The sequence below is a fragment of the Prionailurus viverrinus genome, chromosome D4 (genome assembly GCF_022837055.1).
Source record: "Prionailurus viverrinus isolate Anna chromosome D4, UM_Priviv_1.0, whole genome shotgun sequence".
NCBI classification, from domain to species: Eukaryota; Metazoa; Chordata; class Mammalia; order Carnivora; family Felidae; genus Prionailurus; species Prionailurus viverrinus.
The window spans coordinates 82,816,196-82,828,428 of record NC_062573.1 but is presented as its reverse complement, the minus strand read 5'-3'; the positions used below and the strand labels follow the sequence as shown (position 1 = coordinate 82,828,428).

Here is a 12,233-nt window from a genome sequence, read left to right as displayed (position 1 = left end):
TAGAAGTAACCCAAAGTTACTCATCCCTTTGACTTCTTGAGCTCCAGAGGGAATAGTTACGTAGCTCCTGCAAACGTGTGAGGCTTTTGAGTGACTGTATTTAGAGCTTAAACTGAGAGGCAGTGTGGCTTGTGGGGACCCAGGTCCTCCACCTTTGAATTGACGCGGGTCTTCTTTTCTACATCATTGGCAAAGCCGTGATATCCTGTTCCTTTGTAAGGCTGTGACGGATTTGGTTTATCCATTCGTCACTTGGTGGACATTTGGGTGGTTTCTACTTTTTGGCTATTACGAGTCGTGCCGATAAGAACATTCACTTGCAGGTGTTCGTGTGGACATGTGTTTTCAGTTCTGTTGGGCGTGTACCCAGGAGTGAAATTGCTGCCGGTGGTGACTCTGCGTCTAACTGAGGAACTTCCAGATTGACTTCTAAAGCACCATTTTATCGTCCCAACAGCGACGTAGAAGGGTCCAGATCCTTCTCATTCCTGTCAACACCTGTTCTACCTTTCTGATGATGGCCATCCTGGTGGGTGGGAAGTGGCATCTCACTGAGGTTTTGGTGTGCACTTTCCTAATGACTGCCGATGTGGAGCATGTTTTCATACGTGTATTTGCCATTTTTATATCTTCTTTTGTATGGCATCTGCTCAGATCTTGTGAGCCAGTTTTTAATTGGTGGTTCATGTGCCTTCTGTTGGGTTTTAAAAGAGTTTTACCTAGGGGCTCCTGGGCGGCTCGGTCGGTGAAGCGTCCGACCCTTGATTTCAGCTCAGCTTATGATCGATCTCACGGTTGGCGAGATCGAGCCCCGTGTCGGGCTCTGCGATGGCAGCACGGAGCCTGCTGGGGATTCTCTGTCTCCCTCTGCCCCTCCCCTGTGCTCTCTCCTCCCTCTCTCCAAATAAATAAGTAAATGAATAAACTGAAAAAATAAAAGCGTTTCCCCTGTATTTCAGATAACAAGCCTGCGTCAAGTGTGTGTTTTGCCAAGACTGTCTCCTAGACTGTGGTGTGTAACCTCATTCCCTTAACAATGTCGTTGATGGCGAAGTTTTAAATTTTAATGAAATCTAAATTACCCATTTTTTTCTTTCATAGACCGTATCTGAGAAGTCATCACCAAACCCAAGATCAGCTAGATTTTCCGTTTTGTTGTCTTCCGGGAGTTTAAGAGTTCGGTATTTTACATTTAGGTCTATGGTCTCCCTTGAGTTAACTTTTAAAATTTTTAACATTTTTAATTGCAATACAGTTGTCATAGTACATTTTAGGCGTACAACATAGTGATTTAACAAGAATATACATTATGGGGCTCACCAGGAGAAGTGTAGTTACCATGTGTTACCAGGCAAAGTTACTAGAATACTGTTGACTATGTTCTCCATGCTGTATTTTTCATCTTGTCGTTCGTTTTATAACTGGCAGTCTGTACCTCTTAATCCCCCTCACGTATTTTGCCCACTCCTACCCCCATCATCTGGCGACCACCATTTTCATCTCATATTTGAGTCTGGTTCTCTTTTTTTTTATTGTTTTTTGTTTGCGTATTTGTTTTTTAGATCCCACATATAAGTGGAACCATCTGGTATTTGTCTTTCCCCTTCTGACTTATTTCACTTAGCGTAATACTCTCTAGGCCCATTCCTGTTGTATCAAATAGCAAGATTTCATTTATTTTACGGTCGAGTAACATATCTTTGTGTATATATGCGACATCTTCCTTATCCACTCATGTATGGATGAATACTTAGGTTGCTTCGATATTTTGGATATTATAAACACTGGTGCGGTAAACATAGGGGTGCATGTATCCTTTCAAAGTGATGTTTTTGTTTTCCTTGGGTAAATGCTGAGAAGTGGCATTACTGGATCCTATGGTATTTCTATTTTCACTTTCCTGGAGAACCTCCAGACCGTTTCCATAGTTGATGGACCAATTTACATTCCCACCAACAGTGCACAAGGGCTCCCTTTCACCACATTCTTCTAAACATTTATTATTTCTTGTCTTCTTGGTACGAGCCATTCTGACTGGTCTGAGGTGGTATCTCACTGTGGTTTTGATCTGCATTTCCCTGATGATGAGTGATGTTGAGCAGGTTTTCATGAGTCTGTTGGGCATCTGGATGTCTTCTTTGCAATCCTGTCTATTCAGATTCTATGTTCCTTTTTTAATTGAATTATTTGTTGTTGTTGTTGAGTTGTACCAATTCTTTATATATTTTGGTTATTAAGCCCTTCTCAGACCTATCACTTGCAAATATCCTCTTCCATTCAATAAGTTGCCTTTTTGTTTTGTTGATGGCTTCCTTCTCTGTGCAGAAGTGTTTTAGTTTGATGTAGGCCCAATAGTTTATTTTTACTTTTGTTTCCCTTGCCTGAGGAAAAATATTAGTAAGTCTGATGTGCAAGAGGTTATTGCCTGTGTTTTCTTCTACGAGTTTTATGATTTCAGGCCACAAATTTAGGTCTTTAACCCATTTTGAGTTCATTTTTATGTGTAGTGTAAGAACGTGGTCCGGTTTCATACTTTCACGTGTGGCTGTCCAGTGTTCCCAACATTTATCGAAGAGACTGTCTTTTCGACACTGTATATCCTTACCTCCTCTGCCATAGATTAATTGACCATATACATGTGGGTTTATTTCTGCACTCTTATTTCTGTTGCATTGATCTTTGTGTCTGTTTTTGTGCCAGTACCATACTCTTTTGACTACTGCAACTCTGTAGTATAGTTTAAAATCGAGAATTATGTCTCCAGCTTTGTTCTTCTCTCTCAAGATTGTTTTGACTCTTCAGGGTCTTTTGTGGTTTCACACAAATTTGGGGATTTTTTGTTTTGGTTCTGTGAAAAGTACTATTGGCATTTTCATAGGGATTGCATTCAATCTGTAGATTGCTTTGGATAGTATGGACATGGGTAGTACGAACAGGGTTCTTCCAATCCATGAGCATAGTATGTCTTTCTGTTTGTGTTGTCTTCGGTTTCTGTCATCAATGTATTATGATTTTCCGGGGGTAGGTCTTTCATCTCCCAAATTCTAGCCTCTGCTGTATCTGTTTGCTGATGTCCCATCTGTCGGAGCTGGTCACATGCCCAACCCAGATTCAAGGTGGAGAGGAATGCCTCTCTGCGGAAGGATCTGTAGGTCCCAGTTCAAGGACACGGAAGCAGGGAACAATTGTGGGTGCCTGTGGCCATTGCTAGCAGTTTATATCTCGGGTCATGTAATGAAATGGATCTTGCCTTATTCGTGAAAAAGCAAACACATTTTTTGATAATGCAGCGGGTAGAAAATTTATCTGTCGCAAATACGTGACAATTGGCAGCATCTAATGGGTTTCTTAGTTGGTCGTGGGTATCGCCTTAGGAAACCTTCTTGACAGATCTAACAATTTTTGTTCATGTTGCAATTTTTCTCTTCAAGCCACTGTCATTACTGTCTTTTGCTGTAACGTGTCGGTGAAGGTACACGTTTTCTCCTGACTGAATGTGGGAAGTAACGGTTGTTTGTGTTCTCTTGTAGGTGTTTGCCCAGCTATTGTGAACACGGGGGCGAATGCTCCCAGTCCTGGGACACCTTTTCCTGTGACTGTGCGCACACTGGCTACCTGGGCGCGACCTGCCATTCCCGTAAGCCCCACACCCTGCCTGTTCCCTTTTCTGTCCTGATTTCCATGCAGTTCTCCTTTCCTTTTCTTTCTTTCTTTTTTTTTTTTTAACGTTTATTTATTTATTAGAGAGCGAGAGAGAGAGAGAGAGAGAGAGAGAGAGAGGGAGAGCGTGTACGTGCGAGCATGAGTGGGGGAGGGGCAGAGAGAAAGGGAGACAGAGAATCCCGAGCAGGCTCCAGGCTTTCAGCACAGAGCCTGATGCCGGGCTCGAACTCATGAAACCGTGAGATCCTGACCTGAGTCAAAAGCAAGAGTCAAAAGGCTTAACCGACTGAGCCCCCCAGGTGCCGCCTTCTTTCCTTTTCATTATTTCGTGTATATGTGTCTGTGTCTGTGCAACCACGTTCTGGGAAGTAACAACAAAAACAAGTTTTTTGAGACCAATTTTTGTCTGGTTTCTTTTTTTTTTAATTTTTAGAATATTTATTAATTTTTTTTTGTCAAATGCTGATTTATTAAAGAAACAAAACTTAAGCATTATCAAGTTTCAGATAGAGCTCAGCATTCCCCCCCTTATGGTTTTTCTGTACATTTTCTGGTAAGACTTAACATTTTATCTTTCTTAACAAAAAATACATATTTAGGGGTGCCTGGGTGGCTCAGTCAGTTAAGTGTCCGACTGTTGATTTCGGTTCATGTCATGAACTCATGGTTGGTGAGATAATTTTTGAGAGGGACAGAGAGCGCAAGTGGGGGAGGGGCAGGGAGAGAGGGAGACACAGAATCCGAAGTAGGGTCCGGGCTCTGAGCTGTCAGCACGGAGCCCCACGAGGGGCCCGAACTCCCAAACCGTGAGATCAGGACCTGAGCTGAAGTCGGACACTTAACCGACTGAGCCACCCAGGCGCCCCATGCCTGGTTTATTTTTAATCAGTTTTATTTCCTAGTGATGTCAAGGCAGTTTACAGAAATACGTAGTATCAGATAGGATGGAAAAAAAAAAAGAAAGAAAGCAGCAGGCAAAGAAAAATAAATATAGGAAAATAAAATGTAATAAAAACCCCCAGTACGAGAAACAATCTAGACAGCATGATCACGTTACTCTGTTCCTCGCGTCGGATCCGGTTTTAGTTCTCCAGTAAAGAGGACGAGTTACTGAATATCAGTATTTATAAAATCTAATGAGGGGGGTTGCAGAAAGGGGCACAGGATGAGAGTTAACATGGTAGGGTTTCTAGAGTCAGCCAGAGGCCGGGTAAACGTCCAGGTCCCTCACAGTCGTGATGCTCTTTGATGATGGCGGTGGTGACCGCACTGGAAGCTTACCGTGTGCCTGTGGGATCCTAGTTTTCTGTAGTTCTCTGCATGTTTCTACTCCTTTGATCCTCAAAATCATCCTAGAAGGTGAGTGTTCCACATTGTGCACTTAGGAAAGAGAGAGGTCAGGTCCCTCGATCAAGGTCCCACAGCTGCCGGCCAGGGCTCTCGACCGCCTTGAACCATCCCCACGTCTTCCATCTTGAACACCAGGCTCTTTTCCGAAGAATCATTCTCCCAGGCCGCAGCCAACCAAACTTGAGCGACCCCAAATTCATTACCGGCCGGAGGCTTGCCACAGAGCCCCTGAGATCCTCATTGCCTAACTCTTGGCTTTCGTTGTTTATGGTTTTCTTCTACTTTTTCCTTTTTGGCGTATCACTGCCGACGTTTCTGAGCCCCTTCTTTTTAGCACGTGTCCCCGCCCTGGGCCTTTAGAGAAAACAGCCCGCCGTGGACATTCCCCGAGGCAGAGCACGGATTGTCAAGTTTCCAGCCTGTGCGAATTGAACCTCAAAGCAGCAGGCATCAGCGTCGGGCCGAGAAGCCTTGGCCTCCGGTCCGGGATGTTCCACAGAAGAGCCGGGAGGCTCTTGCAGTCAAAGGGCGGTGACTCACCCCACTGAACACCCCATTAGTTCAACCAGAGCAATTGTACCTGAATTTGCTTTTATGGTGCCAAGTAAGAATTTTCCAAGGCACCTCTTTATTTGGAAGGAGCTGGACATCTGGGATGTCTGAGGCTCGGTGACTTGTCCAGAGTCACGGCTAAGTATGGGGGCGGTCTCTTACGTACAGTGCTCCCCCTGCCACAGATGGCACTCAGCAAGGTGTCTTACACAAAGCAGATACCTACTGAAGGTTAATGACCGAGGAATGATTTGCTACGGTGTTGCCGGTAACTCTGATTTAACCATCATCCCAAACAACTCTGATTGGAAAATTAACAGGTGTATTATATGGAGTCTTTCACTTGTGGCCTTAGTAATTTGATTTGGTCTAATAACCGCATTGACTTTGTTGTGATACTCTAATAGTAGACCAAAATGAAAGGGAGAGATTTCCAGTTCCACAGTAAGGGTTCATAAGGCCGTTAGTTTCCGGTGTAAGTGCACGATTAACGCAGGTGCCTTCCTGGTGTTTCCTCCTCTACCCTCATTCCCCAGGCGGGTCCAGCCCCGATCCAAACGTAACCACTGTCGTCACTTTGTGTGTGTCCCTCTGGACACTTTTCCAGGGCAGTTGCAAGCACGTTTACGTATTTATAGAAGCGTAAACATGAGTGGGCAAAATGCAAGCCAACGCTGTTGGGAAAGCATTCCATGTTGTGTCTGTAGCCACCAGAGTCGATGGCGTGCTATTGATTTGGGCCGATCTCATTTGACCCATTTGACACCTGGCCATATTTAATAAAAGAATGTTTTCTTTTGTAACATCCCCCGGACAAGCAAACATTCCTTTGATCTTCTTCTTCTGTGCGAAGGGAGAAAAACAGTCCCTCTGCCCCACCCCGCCCCCTCTCCGGGTTTTGCTTCATTCTTTGAAATCGGCCGAGTTTTTAAATGTAGATAACCCAGTGAGTGGGGAAGGGCATCAGTTCTGGGCCCCCACTCTGCCCTCTCTGTGCCTTCCGGGATCACTCTCGGTGGTGGATCTTGGCTAGCCACTTCCTGAGTCTGTGTTCCTGAATGCCGGACCTCATCCTTAGGGTGGCTTAAAGATCCAGTCCACACCGTGCCAGAAGCAGTGATGCGTTTCTTTCCTGGTGGCCGTTAGCTGCTTTTCAGGTTTTCAAAGGGTCTTTCCTCTCGAGGCGATGACTGATGTGCATGGGAGACACTGCTCGGCTGATTACTCATTTAAGCTTAGGCTGAATATTAATTAAGTCCATTATCTGCAGATGTTAATCACTTGCCATGTGCTAGCAAAGCATTTATCGCACACATAAAAAATTCAACTAAGAATCAGGATACATTGAACTTACAAAGAGATGTTTCGTGTGTATACGCTTTTTGTTTTTTTTTTGAATTTCAGTTTTCTTGAGTAATCCTTGGCAAAGCACTTAAGGAAATTTCCTTTTAAAATACACTTAAACGCTGAACGAAGAAAAGCCGGTGCTTTGCAAAACCCATCTTGAAAACAATGCGTTGCCCCTGTGGAGTGTTTTAAGTAAACAGAGAGTATAATTACTGAGCGATTTAAAAAATCACCGTGATTATTAGATAATAACAGATCACTTAGGGAGATGAAGCCAGCGCCCTTCAGATGCTTAGATATTATGGGGCAGAATAAAATTAGACTGTGTAAGTCCAGTTACCATGGCTCTGGAAAGAGTCTCGTTTCTAGAGCACGCAGGGTTCAGAGCCGCACAGAGATACCCCTTAACATCTTTTGCTCCGTGCCTCAGAGTATTCACGCTGCCTGATCGGAGCAGGGGAACACTCCTCTAGCCAAAATGCCCCCGAGAGCAACGCAGAATGAGTGTCACTGGGGCAAGTGTCGCGTAATTAACAACATGGAGGGCCCCATCTTATTGCTGCCCCTGGCTGAGATCCCTGTCCTTTTCAGCGTTGTACGAGCAGTCCTGTGAAGCCCACAAGCACAGAGGAGACTCTTCCGGGCTCTACTATATCGATTCCGATGGAAGTGGCCCTCTGGAACCTGCTCTCGTATATTGCAACATGACAGGTAGGCTGATAAGCTTGATTATGCCAGTTAAGCTCATGTAGTTGACTGCTGTGCGCAAAACCAAGTTTTACTTCGTTGAGTGGCAGGTTCGTGTACAACTCTGTATAAGTCATATTTCATTTTTCCTGGAGACCCCATTATATATGGTGGATAAGTACAGGTAGGTCATAAATAAACCAGCTCTCCAAAGGACCAGTGCACCCACCCCAGTGAACGATAGAATTGATACAAATTCTAACGCCTTTTTTACGCTCGTGTGTGTGTGTGTGTGTGTGTGTGTGTGTGTGTCAGTTGCTACCTTTTCTCCCTGTGTGTGTGTGTGTGTGTGTGTGTGTCAGTTGCTACCTTTTCTCCCCGTGCTCAGAAAACAACCCTCCTTTATGAAACTTTCCCTGCTGCTTCAGTGGTGTAGACATAACAGGTACTCCCCAACAACGACAGAATTTGGCCCCGCACAGTCGGAGACAAATGGTCAGAAAAGAGTCAGCCGTACGTGGTTCTAAGGTAACCATGACCTAGTTATAATTTGGTTTCTCCGCTCTGGCCACAGGTCACCCTGATTGGGTCGCAGTTTCTGTAAGGAAGGAGTTATTTGTGGGTGAATTTATGATGGTGGTTTGTGAGTAGATGAAAGTCCTGATGCAGTTTTTACACCTACTGTCACTTCATACATAAAACAAAATCGGAGCATTTGGGCAGTGGTTACCCAACCGATTTGATCCGAACTGGGGCACCTCTACCTTCCAGCGTACAAACTACCCCCAAGGTTGGTATAGAAAACGTGAGGGGCGCCGGGGTGGCTCGGTCGGTCAAGCATCCGACTCTCGGTTTTGGCTCAGGTCACGATCTAAGCGGTTTTGTGAGTTCCAGCCCCGCATTGGGCTCTGCGCTGCCAGTGCAGAGCTTACTTGGGATCGTCTCTCTCCTTCTCTCTTTGCCCCTCCCCCACTCCAGCTGTCTCTGTCTCTCTCAAAATAAACGAACTTAAAAAAGTTAAAAAGGAAAGAAAATGCGAGAGCTCCCCCGGCATTGTACTGGAGGTAGGTGTGGCTGTTTGGGGCTCTGGGGCAAGCATTTTCTCCTAGATACTGACCAAAATATTGCAGTGTGATCATAGGAGATAAATATATTGACTTAACCTTTACTGGAAGGTGTGTGATCGGTCAAGTACGTGACGAAACAGCCAAGAGGATCTTTCTAGATGTTCTGGGCTCCAGAGGTTATAACAGGCCTTCAAGTTACTTAATTTCTGCTCTGTTTTGCTTGCATTATCATGGCTCAAGCGAATGCCAAGAACAGACAAAGCTAAATAAATATGCTGGCATCCCAATAATACATTCTCCTTTTATCAGTCACCTGCTTCATTATCATAGAAGTCTAGGACACGTTAACGATTCTTCTATCTTTTATCCTGGTTAACCCTGTAAGCAAAGTTCCTTCTACACTGAGGAATTTCAAGATCCCTCGAAAGATGAAAATGGTCCCAACTGGCACATTCCAAGATGAGTAAGGTTTCAATGACTGAAGCTGTTTTCTTGATAATTAACTGTTGGCAGCTTTTGGTAAGGCTGAGGTCAAGTTCATTAAAAAAAAAAAAAAAAAAAAAAAGGGCATTTGCTGCCAAGAGGAGTAACGGACAGCTAATTGCCTATTTGTCTACAGTGTATGGTTATAATGAAAGAAAAAAACATTTTAATCATCACAAGTGAACACGCGATTCGGGCGTCTCCGTGAGGTTTTTGTGGTGCATATTTGTAAAGCCCCTTTGGAATGTACGACTGGTTCAGAGACGTTTGTTTTAATACTGATTTCACAACATAACTGATGTGTTTTGATTTCCCTTAATTGCTGCTACCTTTTCAGAGTGAACCTCGGCACCCGCTACCAGAGGGGAGAGTAGTTATTGTCAAAATGCAAGGAGAAAGTAAGAACAGATGGTCAGCTTTTGATTTCCGTTAACTTAGGGTACTATCTGATGATACGTAAGCCAGTTTTTTTTTATCCTTGAGGCAAGAAGGAGCCTCTAAATACAGGAAGGAGAAGGTGAAATCTACTGATGAACCCTCCTAGTGAATTTATAGACAAGATGAAGGCCTTGCAAACTGTCTGCCGAGGATGTGAATCATTTTCTTCCCCGTGGTAACTCAAAGAAATGTCCGAGTAAAGGCACAAAACTGAAGAGTTGAGAAAAAGTTTCTAACGACGTTGAACGCGTGTGTCCTCAGCACCTGCTCTGTGCTGGGCATGGCTGTAACCACAACAGGGAGTGGGGCTGGAACGGATCCCTCCCCTGATACAGTGCACATTTCTGGGTGCAGAACTGGACCATTGAGAGCAGCTAATTGAATATGTGGCTTGTTGCCAAGGAGTGGGTGCTGTGAAGTGGAATAAAGCAGGGGCCAGGGGCACAGATGTGAGAGGGTGGGTTACTATTTTATTTTATTTTATTTTATTTTATTTTATTTTATTCTGTTCTTTTTCTTCTTTCTCTTTCTTTCTTTCTTTTCTTTCTTTCTTTCTTTCTTTCTTTCTTTCTTTCGCACCAGCAGGGTGCAGAGACAGAGAGAGAGAATCCAAAGGAGGCTCCGCACTGTCATCACAGAGCCCGATGTGAGGCTCAAGACCACAAACCGTGAGATCGTGACCTGAGCCCAAACCAAGAGTCGGATGCTTAACCGACTGAGCCACCCAGGTGCCTCTGGGTGGGTTGCGGTTTTAGAAAGAGGGATCAGGAAAGTACTCAGTTTGAATGTTACGTTTGAACCAACCTCATGAAAGAAACAGCTCTGAGAAAGTCTGAGCAAGCCTTTGGACGGAGGGAGCGTACAAGTGTAGCAAGCCTGCGGCCAGAGGGAGCCTCATGTATTGTGCAAACGCGGGTTGGAGGGGCCAAAAGATGGCCTTTGAGTCACGAAACTGGAAAGTGACAGGTCCAGGACTCACACCAGCGGCGGGAGAGGGTGAGGAAACCAGTTGGGGGGTTGCCCCAGTGGTTGAGCCCAGATGGCGGTGGTGCAGAACAGGTACAAACAGAGGAGGGAAGGAAGTCGGAGTCAGAACCAGGGGACGGGACGTGGCCGGAGGAAGACAGGCGTCCAGAAAAGTCCCCCGTGTTTGGATCCGAACCCTGAAAGGAAGGTGGAGGTATTAAGAGTGGGGACGAAGCATGTCTGGAAGGGAGCACCAGGATTCCCGCTGTGAATCCGCGAAGTTTGGGTTGCCTGTCGCTCGTCTAGTTAGTGAGGACCTGTTGGTCATAAAAATGAGTGTCATGTGTCAGTCTGAAAGCCCACTGGGTGGTTGTAACATCCTTGGCAGTACAACATCTAAAATATATTTTGGAGAGTGCCTTTGTGAATTAATTTGACAGACCAGTGGGCTTCCATTTGGTTTACGGACAGTGGTGGGCACTGTCCAGCATCCTACAGCAACATGGGGCATCTCTGGGTCCCCACGCGCTTGTCCCCTGTCCACTGAGGGCCAGCTCTGCACTCTGCAGACACAGATTCTGGGGCAGCATCCCAGAAAACCCTGTGTTTTTATTAAGCTTCCCAAGAAATTCTGATGTACACACGGGTTTAGAAACTACCGCCAGGGAGCTGAGGATCTTTGGTTTGACCGTGCACAGCCTGCCGTCTCCACAAATATTAAAATGGAAGGAGGGCAGAGAGTATCACAGAATGGAGAAATAAAACCAACGCAGATGTGAAATTTTGGTGCTGCCATTCACTTTTCTGTCTAGGCAATTGTCCTGTCCTTTCCCGGTTGTATAGGTGGCTGTGGTGACATTTAATTATCCACAAACGCAACAAGAATCACTCATCTACATTAAGATAATGTCTAAGACATTAAACTCTCTCATTTCATCTTGGAATTATTAGAGCTTTGAAGTGTGCACATGTGTGTGAGGGGGTGGAATTCATGAAAATTATGGGGAATAATTTAATGATCAACATTGGTGTATATTTTTATTATCAAATATACTTAATAACTGTGTATGTCTTCATATTACTTCGCAAATGACCAAACGTTCATTACAGATCATCATTGCAAGACTTTTCTGGTAATTAAGTTTTTTAGAGAAGTTTATAGTTGCCCAGCTCTTATAAAAGAAAACTCCTGAAATGAGCATATTCCTATTCTTTGTGGTAAGACAAATATTCTAAGGTCACATGAGTTAGGATTGAGATGGAACATCAAATGGATGATGGAACACACACACACACACACACACACACACACACGCACACAAAGCAGGATGGGGAGCAAGAGTTAAAAACACGGCAGAGAGGATTTCCAAAATACCAAGGGTTTTTATTAAGGTCAAAGCCATAAGGAAAGCAACTTGCTGAAGACAAAGAACTACAGAGGCTAACCCAAAGACAGGAAATATTTCTAGGAGCCATACAACAAAGCATTTAACCAAAAGTGTACAAAATCCAAGATGATCCTGGGAAAATTACAGGAATGAACCAGAGTTACAGTTAAATGGTCCTTACTGATCTGGGTCACATGAGGTGCTCCGGTGACCAATCTAGTTATTGGTGGTGGAAGAACCACGATCCTGGTCTTGTCCCAGCCTGGAAATCTTTCCGCTGTGAAGTTCGCAT

General features: G+C 44.6%; 1 protein-coding gene across 1 annotated transcript in view; it reads left to right on the top strand.

Annotated features, from left to right (window-relative positions):
* Positions 1-12,233, top strand: part of LOC125150393 (contactin-associated protein-like 3) — a 192,833-nt gene that overhangs the window by 126,762 nt on the left and 53,838 nt on the right. Inside the window, exons 11-12 of the mRNA XM_047830275.1 lie at positions 3,531-3,637; positions 7,504-7,623. Coding sequence (XP_047686231.1) covers positions 3,531-3,637; positions 7,504-7,623 — 227 coding nt within the window. The remainder of the gene's footprint in view (positions 1-3,530; positions 3,638-7,503; positions 7,624-12,233) is intronic.